The following is a 13279-nucleotide window of genomic DNA, read 5'->3' on the forward strand; positions in this document are numbered from 1 at the left end:
TTAAAGAAACAATCCTCCATACTTTGATGTGATCAAATTTTGTGAAGAAACATTTAAACATTGCACAAATAATATAACATAATAACATGTTACATATACATCACTAAAGTTCAGCCCTGCTGCTAGAATATTTTTGCCTTTAAGTATAAGCAGCTGTGTGGAAGAGTAAAACCTCACATATAGATTAAATGACCTTTTTCAGATGATATATTTAACAGTGGTATTGTAAAGCACTTGATGTGTGAGTATGCACATAACATCTGTAAAGGACTGTAATATCCACCACACAAGCCTTACTTCAAAGTTTAGAACTGCTGTAAGACAGCATTTGGGATGCGGGAAACTTTGTGGAGTACAAGATCACTAATAGGTTTGTACAAACACAAGTATCACGCTAAACAAACAACAAAAATCGTGTGGCCTAAAGCTTCCTATGCTTGTTTCACACATTTCACTTGAGGAACAGTGTCTGAGGTATGGCTGATCAAATCTGACATAACATTCTGACTCCAGATTTTATTCCTATTTATTAAATCAGAAGGGACTAATTTGTTTTCTATCTAAAAAAATTCATCAATACTTACAATAAACATGTATGTGAAACTATTTCTCTCACATGTAAACTTCTTAACATTTTATAGCTCCATCAAAAATACCCACAGATAAAATGCATTTATTGTCTTTTTATTTCTTGTCCTGTCAGTTTTGTTAATATTTTTTAATGTAAAACTAGTCAAATCTATTTTAACTGCTTGGCTGCACAGCAAAACAAATCATCACAGAAAAATTGATTCAAGGAAAAAAAAAAATAAAAAGCAATTTGTAGCAAACTTTGGAAGCCATATTTCATAAGCACCTCAAGAGCTTAACGAGCAATGACTGTGCCACAACGGGCCAATAAAAGTCCTTCAAGCAATGAGCTGAACTCTAGGCATCTCACTTAATGCTCTTCCTCTTAACGTATTCTGACTACTAGCCTTTCTTTCATTGAGGATATGGACCTGTATATGTTAAACAATCCTTGTGGGCAACAGGGCAAATGTCAAGGCAATTGACAACTTATTTAAAGTAAGATGCTTCACAGTCTCAGAAATTTTGCCTATTCCTACAAATTGGAAGATGATTTCAACAGAAACTGACCTCTTCTGGCTGACTTATACATTATGTAAGTATCTCTACTTTTCCATAGTTTTTACAAGACAACATGGGCACAGTAGTGCTGGAAGGCCTATGTTATCACTATAAACAACTAGGCATACTTTATCTATTAAAGAAACTAGTATAGTGTTAGCACTTAAATTATTGTCTAGGAATCTATTTGTCTTTATATACATGTACATCACTCACTTGCAAGAACATGTGCATGCACACAAAGTGAGCTCACATACAGGCATGGATGCACATATCAGCATCTATTATCTTATTTAAATACTTAATAGCTCCAACTAAAGCCTAGATGATAAACATTAAGGAAGTTACAAAGTTCCCTAAAGAAACAGTGCACACTAAATAATAAAACAGAAAATGCGAAAAACAGTGAGAGAATGTTTTAAACAGGAAATATTTACCATTTAACTAGTGCAAGTAACAAAATTCCTAACTGATATTATCAGTGAAGTGAAAAGTGAAGCATGAATAATTCTATATGCTACTTTCTAAAGCATTTTACACCAATACAGACTAAAAAGAGAATTTTTTTTAAACATTAAAAGTTATATTGCAATTCAAAAGTGTTCCATCATTTTCAGTCAAGTTTAACAAACGAAGAAGCCAAGGGTTCAGCTCTTATCTCCTCCCCATTCTCCCAAAACTCCTTTTAAAACAACAAATATGCGCAATGTACTGTTATTCTAACTGTTGTGTTAGCATGGAGTGACCAAAGGTCTTACGATAACTGATTATAATCTGAGCCAAGTGTGTTAAAGTTGCGATCAAAATCCTGTACAGGAAAAGAATTTATCTAGTTGTGCATAATGTAATTTTAAGAAGAGCATTTATGGAAAACACTTCCCTCTAACTTATTAATTGCAAACTACAACCATTTTTGTCAGCTTCAGAATAAATATGGTGCACTCCTGAAAATTTCTGACAATGTCGCCTACGGTTATGACAAGTGTTAAACTGGCATCACATAAATAAAAAAATTGATAAACTTATGGCCAGAGTGTTAGACCCAAAACTAGCAATTTGGAGGAAATGGCGCCTTTCCTGTCTACAGCATAACTGTTGTACAGCATAACTTTTCTTCTTAAAATAAAACTTTGCAAGAATATTGTAGAAACAGCCTTATTGTAGCATTTCACTGTTGGATATGTAAAATGTTTTGTTTGTGTTGTCTAAACATACATGTGGATATTGTATCTGGTCTTAGCTAATGTTGCTTAATTAATGCTGATAGTATTTTGTAATCAGACCTGAGAACGACCTTGTGATGCTCAGTGATGTACATGTCACACAAAAGGTGAAAAACTAGCATAAAATATATGTTCTTCTCAACATTTTGTTGTCAGGTTTCTAAGTTGATCCGAAAACAACATAAGAAGATAGTCGGTCTGTACCTCCATCAGTAACTTAATCTGGCCACGTTTAAGCCTTCAGAGATAAGGTACACTCTTATAAATACAAGGATACAGGTGTACCCAAACCTGGCGTGGTTAGCCCTCTTAACTATTAGCAAACACGAAACTGTTGGCAAGCTCAAGCGGCCTGTTAACCAAGTTTTGCTGGCCTTTTCGTGGTGTAGGCACAGTGGCAGGAACAAACACTTACCCTCCCACCCTCACTCATCATAACCTGTGAAAGGTGGGCACCCTCTTTATCAGGCATTGAGGCAGCAATTGATTGAACTTTGTTCGCCAGTCACTCTGGCCAAATTCAGAGGCCACCGAGCTTTTTCTTGCCTCGTCGCTAACCCACGATCATTTCCCATTTTATATTTTACCTGCACACGGCTTTGAGGAGAAATGCTGTAACTACACGTAGAGCAGCTTACCACCATGCATGGGGTTACTGCAGTCTCGCCTGACAAACACCTCAGCGACAGATTACAGCACCTGTTGGAGAAACAAGGTGAGAGATGAAGCACGAAACACGCACTTACCCACTCATGGCTGGCGCTGTTGTATTTACCTCTAGCTCCTTGCCGCACACAGGTTTACATTTGACCTCAAATGCCACCCCGGTAACTACTGCCATCTGGTGATCGAAGGGCACGAAATCAATGCAAGGGATGCAACCCATTGTACACAGCGGGCCAAGGGAAGCCACTCGTGTAGCAAGACCTCCACTGATTCGGCCTTATCGACTTTGAGATGAAGGCATTCGATCGCTCAACCATCAGAGGATGGAAAGAAATGTGAGTCTGAGTCAGCCCCGGAATGACTCCTTTATGCCGCACGGCAACGCTCTCGACCAGCTGGGTTTTTCTGAACTTTCTCACATCAGCGTTAGTCACTGCAGTTGACGACACTATACAAGATCTTCCGCGGACCGATGGTATAAGAGAAAACTGAAATAATTATCAGTAAATAATAGCATCTCTCATAGTCTACACGTGCCTTTTGTTTTCATTCCACCTGCACCACTTTAATGGTGATGCAATTATGTAGGTGACGGAAAGCTGTGATAAAACAGCCGGACCTATACTTTAATGCAGTGAAAACAGAAGATAACGACTGCTTAAAAACAAAACAGAAAAACAAAACAAAACAAAAACAATGAACAACCTGTCAACGATTTCTGGTAGTCTTCAGAATCCATATACATCGGATCTTGTGGCGTTTTTTATTCTATGAATGCAAATTTTTAAAACAAATCTTCAATAACAGGCCTTGTCAATAATTTGGGTTATGTACAAAATATAAAACTTTACCTTGAACTTATACGTGGAAAATGGCCAGTTTATGAATTACAAATACCAAGAATATAAAAATGTTAAGCATAAAGAAGAAACTACATTCTTTCAATGACTCAAAAAAAAAAAAGTCTAAATATGTAACGGCAAACAGTTGTAGGCCAGTCGTCGCTCTGATCACCTCAGAAGAAGCGCAATTGCGCTAGAAAGTACGTAAGACGCCATACGAAGTGAGAAATGTTTACTTGTACACAGCCGTAATTAAAGAATATTAGTTGATAGTGCAGAGGTTCTACACAAGACCACTTCTTATGATGCACAATAAACTTAGAGCAGTAAGCTCCCTTCAGTCACAACCTGTCCTATCTCACTCGTTTGTCATCTGTTTTACATAAATCAACCGAATCAACATGGAACCATGAACATTAAATAATATTGAGAAGAAATGTAAAGCGATTAAAAAATGAAAAATCATGTCAAGGCCAAACACCAAAATGCTTCCTGAATACCATTAGCATCGACAAGGATTTTAACCCTGACTTTGCTATTACTAGAACCAACAGTAGGAATTAGAGGGGACCAGCATCAAATAAAAATAGCCCAGCAATAAAATCCCCTCATTGTAACAACTAAAGTACGGATCATAAAGGTCCTGGGGTTTGTGTCCCGTCTCAAGGCACGAGATTTGTCGCTGAATGTGACAAATTCTTGGAGCTTTCAAGGGTTCTCCGGTTTTCACCAGGGGGGAGCATCTTATCAAATCAACCATTTGGCATTCAGACGCAGGTTTCTGTAGTAAATCCCACAAAACGACTGTAAATAGCGATGACACTACTGGGCGATTTCACTTAGCAGTCATATAGCCATAGACCGAGTAGCAACTCGTCTTACGGACAGACAAACACAGACAGGCAGACTGCAACCTGATACTCACAGCTTTGGCGACGTGACCGTGTCGTTTGTTTTGGACGGTGATGTAGGACACGACCTGTGCGCAGACTTGTCCGAGACTGGAAACTCATAGTTCGGTATGGCTGGCACCGACTTTCGCTGTCTCTGCAAGGGATTGGTTGCAATCCGTCTGTTGCTAAATATCTCTCGTTTGTACACTTCACTATCGTTATCGTATCCAAACTCCACGGGGCCATCCTTGCGAGCGAAGTTGGCAGGCGAAGACAAGTTGGCGCCATATCCCAGAATCGGAGGGCCAAAAAGTGCCTTGTAGCATGGGGTGTGACAGTACGGGTTTCCTTTGTGCTGCCAACAAATGAAAGCATGTTAGATTATTTACTAGAGCAGACTGCGAGCTACAACTGATGGACTACATACTTAGCCATGCAGTCAGCCCGCGGTTTGATTTACGTGTGGACTGCGTGCATGGCTGCATTTGTGTGCGTGCATTATTGATCACTATGCTCTTTTTTCACACCATCATTGCTTCGATCAGGCCATGTAATGCACAGAGCTCAAAGCACAACGAGCTGAATGATTCAATATGACAAACAAGTTCAAAGCCATGAGATAATAATTAACATCTTCATAAAGTATTAAGTATTTACAAAATTCAAAGTACTGAACGCGCCAATACCGATACCACAGTGTGGTTTAGGTGATCCTGCATCCCGTACAGATTATAAAAACAAACAATAAAACTGCTGTCTTCACTTAGGTGGCTAAATGGTTATCTGTTACTTGTTTGTGATTTTCAGACAGACACATGGATGCAAGGTGCGCTGGGTCTGGATGTGCAAGCCGCAACTCTATGCGAAATGTAACTAGAAGAGTTTAGACTGGACATTAGTAAGATGCATGATTTGTAACATGTAGCAGCGTTTATACACCTGCAATCTGATGTCTTCAACTTGTAGCTTCTTCTGTAAGGGCTGTATGAGGGGGCCAGCCACTCACTGTGTCAGGAGGTTAGTGATGAGAGTGTGTGGATACTACAATAATTGAGAAGCGCGCGTGTGCACGTGTGTGCGTGCTTGCGTGTCACAACATTTGTACACGCGCGCGTGTGTGCACGCTCGGGGGGTGAGAATTGAATTTTTGTTTGAATCGCTAAATTTGTATCCGCATAAGTAGCGTGAACTAAGAATTTCCAGGTCTGTTTGCTGCCAGTGCGTATTCTCAATGTTAATATAAATAAATAACAGATTTAACTATTACTGAATATTTATACAATGAATCGACGAACAAGCATCTCCTTGTTCAAGATTTGTTTTTCAAATCAACTACACTGTCCTTATTGTTCCAGAAAAAAATCCAGAAGACACATCGCAGTCCGGAGGTCACTGTTCACCCTGCGGTCTTTGTACCAGACGCACAAAACCGCTTTTGACTGCTACAAGTTTATGGAAACACCACCCCATCCTTATCGCTGAAGCTCTTTTATATTATCAGCTAATAGTCTGCAAAGTGTTGGGTGTATCATAAAAACTATAAAGACGCAACAGTAGCCCTTTTAAAAAAGTTTTAATGCAACCACAGAAGGGTTTAAATATCCGATGTTCCTCAAGTTTAATGTACAATGATAGCTCCAGAAAACTACTATTTTCTGACAGCTATTACGACTTTTCTAGTAAGTCTGACATGTTAAAAAACCAAAGATTTTTTTCTTGAACCTTCTGGTCTTGCCAGGAAGATGTCGATCAGGGTTTTCTAATAAGGTCTGATAAACCACAGCATAGACGCCTCCTAACCACGCCTCTAACAAAGGCATGTAGGTGGACATTTTTCTAGAAATCAACCAAACTTTTAAATTGTGTTTCCATGCTTGATATCGTGCATATCTTGATATCGTGCATGCTTAATCACAGCGTGCTTGATGTTTGTGCGAGAGGAGTGACTGCGTTTTAAACATGTATGACACAGTAGGTTATGTGACAAATGTTTGGGTGACAGGAGAGATTGTGCTTTAAACCCGAATTCTCCAAACGACACACATGTTTAATACAATTATTATCAACATCATCCCTGACATCGTCGTCGTCGACAGAGTTTATATTTTGTAAATCCTTTCAAAGCGTATCTGCTGACTGCGCGACACTCGCCATATTAACTTGCTCCACAAATGTATCCAATGAGCAATTCAAAGTATGAATTAAATGTACCATCACTTTTAAACTATCAACGAGCAACAAGAATGTCGATTTTTTTAATCTGTCTGTGCATACAAATGGTAATAATAATGACAAGGGTTGCCGAGTCGAAGAATACACTGAAAGACAGGAGAGGCAGAGAAGGAAGGGGAAGAAAGAGTCAGACAGAATGTTCCATCAGTACTGTAGGTTTAGATACCAACATTTCAGGTCAAAACAAAATGCCTCTTTCTTGGCATTTTGCGCAAGAATGCGTGTACATACATGCGCGCGCTCAAGTGCCTAATAACGCATGCGCATGCATGATTTGTACATATCTGTATTCGCGTGTGTGACTGAGTGCAACAATATATATTTATATGTGCATTATACATTTGTGTGTCTACGTCAGTGCGTTGGCGTGTATGCATACACATACTCGTGCAGTCTGAAATTCACATGTCAACAACAGCAGCTGCTATCTGTAAGCCTCGAGTCTTGGCACGAGATGGTCCTTGTTCAATATTGGAGTATACTTAGGTATGACTGTGTGGCAGTCTTCCAGTTTAAAAAAAAAAAAAAAAAACTAGCGCGCCCCAAGTGAGTTGTGGAATTGCCCAGGTAACTAATGCTTTCTGTACTTGGTCTCTCAACGTATGCCAAGGGCTTTCTGCTTCTTGCAGCCAGCATTCGCCCTCCGCCACAGGTCTGTCTTGTACTGTTACATGCAGCTCATTACCATCTCTACAGCGCATGTGACACAGACATTTCACTTACACACAGAAAAAGTAGGAAAAATAAAGTTCGAGAAACATCCAACCCCATACCTGTAGCACTAAGTTTTTTATATTCTGCGTGGCTAGCGGAGGCTTATGCGCTCGTAAACTACAACGACGACGATGATGACGATGAGGATGATGATCAATTACATTTATACAGCGCAATATATATCGAGAAACGCGCCCTGAAAATGACAAAACCAATTACAACAGTGTCGACGGCTGACGAGATTATCCAGAGATTATCAAACAATACCTCGGCATGCTGGCCTGGTACGAGGACACGGTCGCACTTTGTGCACCGGAGACAGTTGGGGTGCCAGTCTCGCCCGAGAGACGTCTTGCGCTCAGCTGCAACACAAACAAACAAGTGGTTAGTGAATATATTACCTGCAGCTTGTAACACAACATACGACGAATATAGATGTTTCCGTTTCTCAGGCGCAAACCCAAAAAACACGAGACGAATGAATGTTTCCGCTTGTGAGCTGCAGGAAGCCTGCCTCCGACGCCATAAATCAGAGATACATCCCGGCTTATTCCAGGTGGAAGAAGACAGTTTTACAAGACATACCAGACGAGGTAAAAGAGTTTCTGAACCTCAAGATGATTGGCGGAATGCGATGAATTCTGTCTACTGCTCTAGACAAACTACGTGGGCAATGAAGGTGATTTCATGTGAAGGTGGTGAGGTGAGTAGATGTAAACAGGGAATAAACGGCGGCAACAGTACAAAAACAATAACTAGTAAACGAGAAAGGCCATAAGACCCCTCACAGTTATGAGAAAGGCTGTTTACAAAACACGGACAGGTAAAAAACAGGTGAGAGAATTTGAACGGTAAGACTTCGAATAGTCTGCCGACTGTAAATGTGGTTTCTAGTCCACTTGACAAAATAGCGCCCCAGTATTCGCACCAGAATGAAACTGCGCGTGCAATAGGTATACATGAACAGAACAAAAATAAAAAAATAAGCAGGCCTTTGAAAGCACTTCGTTACGATGACAACACTGACACCTGCAGTTCAATTCAAACAGCACCCGAGTACAAAGAGCCACGCACGAAGCTCTGACACAAGCACGCTGACAGTCAAACAGATGTTACATAAAGCCTGACAGTACAGGAAACTCGGCAAAAACACTCACAGGCACACGGGTAGACCTACAGATATGCAACTGCAATGAATGTGTGAGCGAGATTTGTGTGTGTGCGTGTGTGCGCACGCTCGTGCATATATACGCGTATAATTACGCACGTGTATGAGCCTCTAAATTAAATAAATGGTATAATTTGCTACTAATGCCTCTAGCCCTACAGCAGTTTATTCTTCACTTACACAAATTAATGTAAAGCTAGTTTTATTTACTGATAAACGACTACGACCGATAACAGAACGACTATAAAAATCTAACGCCATTGGTTAGAACCGATGGGGAAGCCCACCAAACTCATCCCCGAGGCTTTGGATGTATCATGTACCCGTCTGGATCCTGCCATCACTTTGTTGGGTCTAGGCTCCAGAGTTCATTGCTGCGCGCGCCAGACAACTACAGAATCGATACAGTACAGCCTCGTCCCGTCCTCGATGATGCCAGACTTCTTTCTGCACATGCGCAGTGCAGGTCATACCACACAGGGGTCGATATGCATACAACATTCTTACTCGGGTATGTGGGTGGTCATACCTTTGTGTTAAAGGTCTCTGCAGTTTTCAAACTCTGATATAACAGTGGGCACTCGCATGATGAGTGGCCATCAGCCTGAGTGATGACAGGAAATCACAATCATGCATATCGCGTTATTGTCATCTCGTTGTTGCTGACGTCCCTCGAATATAATATCGCCGCTAATTTAGCCAAAAAAGTTGATAAAGGTCGAATTTTCACAGACTACTGGTCCGAACAATAAGCGATTCACGGTCTCTAGCGCAAGGCATTTGAAGGGTGAGCCCAACCTTATCTTTCCACCGGCTTCTGATAAATCTGGTAAACCCAGGACGAAGGAGGGTTATTAGTGTAAGGCCCAGGCGAGCCTCGAACAGCCTACTTCCCGCTTTGATTTCGAACGCATTAATCTCCACACCAACGATTGACATAATATTGAATCACGCGTACAGTGAAAAAAAAAACATGTCCACAGAAACGACTTCTTCACTGCAAACACTACGCGCACCCTTTCCGTTCTCTTGTTATCCCGCTTTTACGTATTTTGGGTCCGCCTCCTACCCGTTTGTAGCACTTTTAAAGAAAGGCACAAAAACGCTTTGAGTGTAACGAGCTATGTAACAATATGCTCTATGGCCTGTTGGGCTAAAATATGGTTTGAAAGAGGGCAACGGGCTTTCAAAAACGCGGTTCACCCACCCAATCACAGCAACAACCAGCTGGACCTTTCAGAACAAACATAAATTCTATCTGATAAAAAAAGCTGACACACGGCGACGGAGAGAAAGCAAAAGCCTACTCCAAAAGTTTGAGATTTCCAGGCACGTAACAGGAAAGAGAGCTTACTTGAAAAACCAGACATCTGAATGATATGTGAAAATGGTACACAGAGGTATAGCTATACTCTTTGAGAATGTGTTTCCCCAGTGTATGCTGTTTTCACATAATTATTATTCAGAGAACGTATTTCCTTAAACTCCAGCAGGATGTGTTAAAACTCAACACACAGACGTTCCACTAAGCCCACATCAACGACGCAGTAGTGAGCGGAGGGTCACTTGATACCGTCCTTCACACCACACAAGTATTGTTACAACGAGCAACATGTGTCATACCCAGACAGTCACAAATTGATTACAACCCGCTCCACTAAGGCCAAAGCATAGCATCATTATACACATGTAAAGGTCACTGCAAAGGCTTACCATCTTGATACAATCTCTGAATAACACTGCCCATGAGTCGTCTCTGGTCAATACATCCACGACACACGACAGCCCGCACGCCGACAGGCCCAGCACATGGTTGAATCAGGTGAACGAACGCTCGGGGCTCTGTGAACGCATGACGCGATTCACTGGGCGAAGGAAGGTTGGATTACCAAGACACGGGTACGGGAGGGTGGACGTATGTCGTTGGTCGGTGGGGGGGAAGGCAGAAGTGTCGGCGGTGACAACGGTGTCGCGGCGAGACGTAGTCGCCAGACGGGAGGGAGATCACATGGTGACGTCACACTGGCAGGGAAGTGAGGCTAATGGTCAGTGTCTGGTTTGGCGGGTGGCGCCTGGAGCACGTGACAGGTATAACGGCGGTGATGTTTTGCCCACTAGAAGTAGAGAGCACGGGTAGGGAATGGGTAAGTAAGTACTGTTAGCAGCTGGTTGTACTGGCGTGCGCCGAGCTGCGCTGACAGGTGCGGAGAGTGTTGTTGCAGCGATTGCTGCTGTTGTTGGCGGTGTCGCCAAATTGTGGAGGAGGCTGCTGCGAGTGCGTGGTTGCCTTGTCCGCCTCTCACTGGTGAGCTCTCCTTTCATTCAGCTGTGTTCTTGTGATCGATTGGCTTCTTTACTTAGAACGCCGTGCAGCATTCAAGTCTGGCTACCGCGTGCACAAGAGTCACGTGCAGGGAGGGTTTATTTAATTATTTTTAAACAAACTGTTGCACAAGCTGTCAGCTCCATGCACATCAGCTGATTTCCGAAACAAGTGTAGGAGTCAAGACTAAAATGGCACACACAAGCGTTTTGTAAGGATGCTGAATCGACACAGGTGATCACCAGCTGCAGACCCCCATTGTAGTGCTCTCCCTTGAGTAGTGACGTTTCGCGATAGTCTGGCTGCCGCGGTGAAACCCCAGTACCTGCAGTACAGGGGTACGATCCGAACCCTGATGTAAACATACTGAAACTGGTTTGCTGATGAAGCAGATGATGTCGAGTAAAGCACATTACTCATCTCGTGGCACACAACCTTTCTCGGCAATAACATATAATATTTACAACCCTTAAAAGTCATGGAATTTCCCGCGCGCTTTGAAGCCCGCTATGCACAACTGATGACTGAGGAAAAGAAACAATTATAGTTAAAAAAAAAATACTGAGATCAGTCTACATTATAGACAAGTCCGTTCGTCCACTAGCTCACATGCATGAAAGTGTACTCGTTTTTAGTACATACACGCTTGCAATTCTTTAACACTTTGTGACTCAAAAGGTATTAGAGTGTGTATGTGTAGGGAGGGGGGAGAAAAGGACCTTCAAGAGTGTCTCCTACAATGTATTCATTTCATGTATTTCATATAAACCTCTTTACCACTTCAACATTATCATCCCAATGAGTCAAACAAGACGAACTCTAGTCATCGATCGATGTTGCCATTTCATGGTCTGTAAGACGGATTGGTGATGATTACAGAAAGAATACTACAGAAACTCTGAAGTCACTTCTTTTGTTTCTACTGTCATTCCGCGAATAACTGTCCAGTCTTACTAAATGTACATGCGATCGGACCGTCTTTTGTCCAGAATCGTCATATTCACCTGAAATTTGACAAGCTACAAATCTTTAGTCCACCGAGTGTTTGTCGTCCTGTATTCTCACATTAAGCGACACCAAACCTTGGCAATGATGCTAACCCGAGACGAGGGCAAGTAACTCAAGCTCGGCTTTGTCAGTTTTGTTGCCCAACCCTTCCATGACTACTCATTGATGGTAATATCAGAGCGGTTGGACTTCCGCCAAATGACTGGAACTTATTTTTCTAGCCTCCGTTTTCTCCGTCTCAAGACCGTCAGGCAGTTTTCCGAGCTCAATCATACCCCGAAAATCAAGGTAACCTAAGATATTTGCACATTAACATGTAGACGATCGTAAGATGGTAAGTGCACCTTTACAACAGGAAAACGGTTATTTTGGAAAGGAGCATGGCCACGAAAATAGCAAGGCTGATTGGAGGGACGGGAATCGATGGGCAGTTGTCGAATAGGGGACTCCCTACAAAGGCCAGGAGACGAGTAATATTCATGTAACACTAAACCAAAGCAGTAAGAGTTTCGCAATGAGCTCTAACTTCATGTAGAGAGAACAGAGATGATGTTCAAAAAGTTGGATGAATGCGGGTGATTGCGAACGGTTGGAGTGGGGGAGACGGTGGGCGACATAAAGAGAAAAAGAAGACAGGTGCGTGTGCACGTACACACACAGGCGTGTGCGCACATGCATACATAAATATTATAAATAGAAAAGAAAGGAAGAGACATTGTCAGAGAAAGAAATAAAAAGAGCTGATATAAAAATGTACCCGCTCATTCAGACTTGAAAACCCACGTAGGCAACAAAGGTCGTTGCCATAGCAGAGAGATGTGGATAATTTCTTGTTTTCCTTTTAGCATTTATAGCACTAATGAAATTACTGCATCATCGTCAAATTGGTTATTTTTAAAGTGTCAATACTTTGAGGTTAATAAAATATTAATGGAATTGCGTGAGGATCATTATTGGATTGTCACTGTGTGAGCTATTTACGACAGATTCTAGTGTAAAGTGAGGTGTCAGAGGACGTGGAGTGGGTATCAGTAAATATTTATGACAGCACGATGACTGGCCTGAGGACCACAGCGACA

The 13279-nt window shown here is 41.8% G+C and overlaps 1 protein-coding gene and 1 long non-coding RNA gene across 5 annotated transcripts in view; one reads left to right on the top strand and one right to left on the bottom strand.

The window, feature by feature from the left end:
• The window catches only part of LOC112568705 (ras association domain-containing protein 2-like), a 42520-nt gene that overhangs the window by 16280 nt on the left and 12961 nt on the right, over nucleotides 1-13279 (bottom strand). Inside the window, exons 1-3 of one of the 3 annotated variants that reach the window (XM_025246153.1) lie at nucleotides 10583-10964; nucleotides 7969-8063; nucleotides 4788-5110 (exon numbers count right to left, since the gene is read on the bottom strand). In XM_025246153.1, coding sequence (XP_025101938.1) covers nucleotides 4788-5110; nucleotides 7969-8063; nucleotides 10583-10616 — 452 coding nt within the window. In that variant the 5' untranslated portion in view covers nucleotides 10617-10964. Of the gene's footprint in view, nucleotides 1-4787; nucleotides 5111-7968; nucleotides 8064-10223; nucleotides 10255-10582; nucleotides 10965-13279 lie in introns of those variants that run through there. The other 2 variants (XM_025246163.1, XM_025246145.1) reach the window with 2 other exon arrangements.
• LOC112568868 lies at nucleotides 706-6633 on the top strand. 2 transcript variants are annotated; one of them, XR_003100227.1, is made up of 3 exons: nucleotides 706-1165; nucleotides 5563-5624; nucleotides 6111-6633. It is a non-coding gene; the product is annotated as an uncharacterized LOC112568868 (long non-coding RNA). The 2 variants fall into 2 exon arrangements; XR_003100225.1 differs by having other exon boundaries at nucleotides 713-1165; nucleotides 5563-6633.

Source organism: Pomacea canaliculata, linkage group LG1, assembly GCF_003073045.1.
Source record: "Pomacea canaliculata isolate SZHN2017 linkage group LG1, ASM307304v1, whole genome shotgun sequence".
NCBI classification, from domain to species: Eukaryota; Metazoa; Mollusca; class Gastropoda; order Architaenioglossa; family Ampullariidae; genus Pomacea; species Pomacea canaliculata.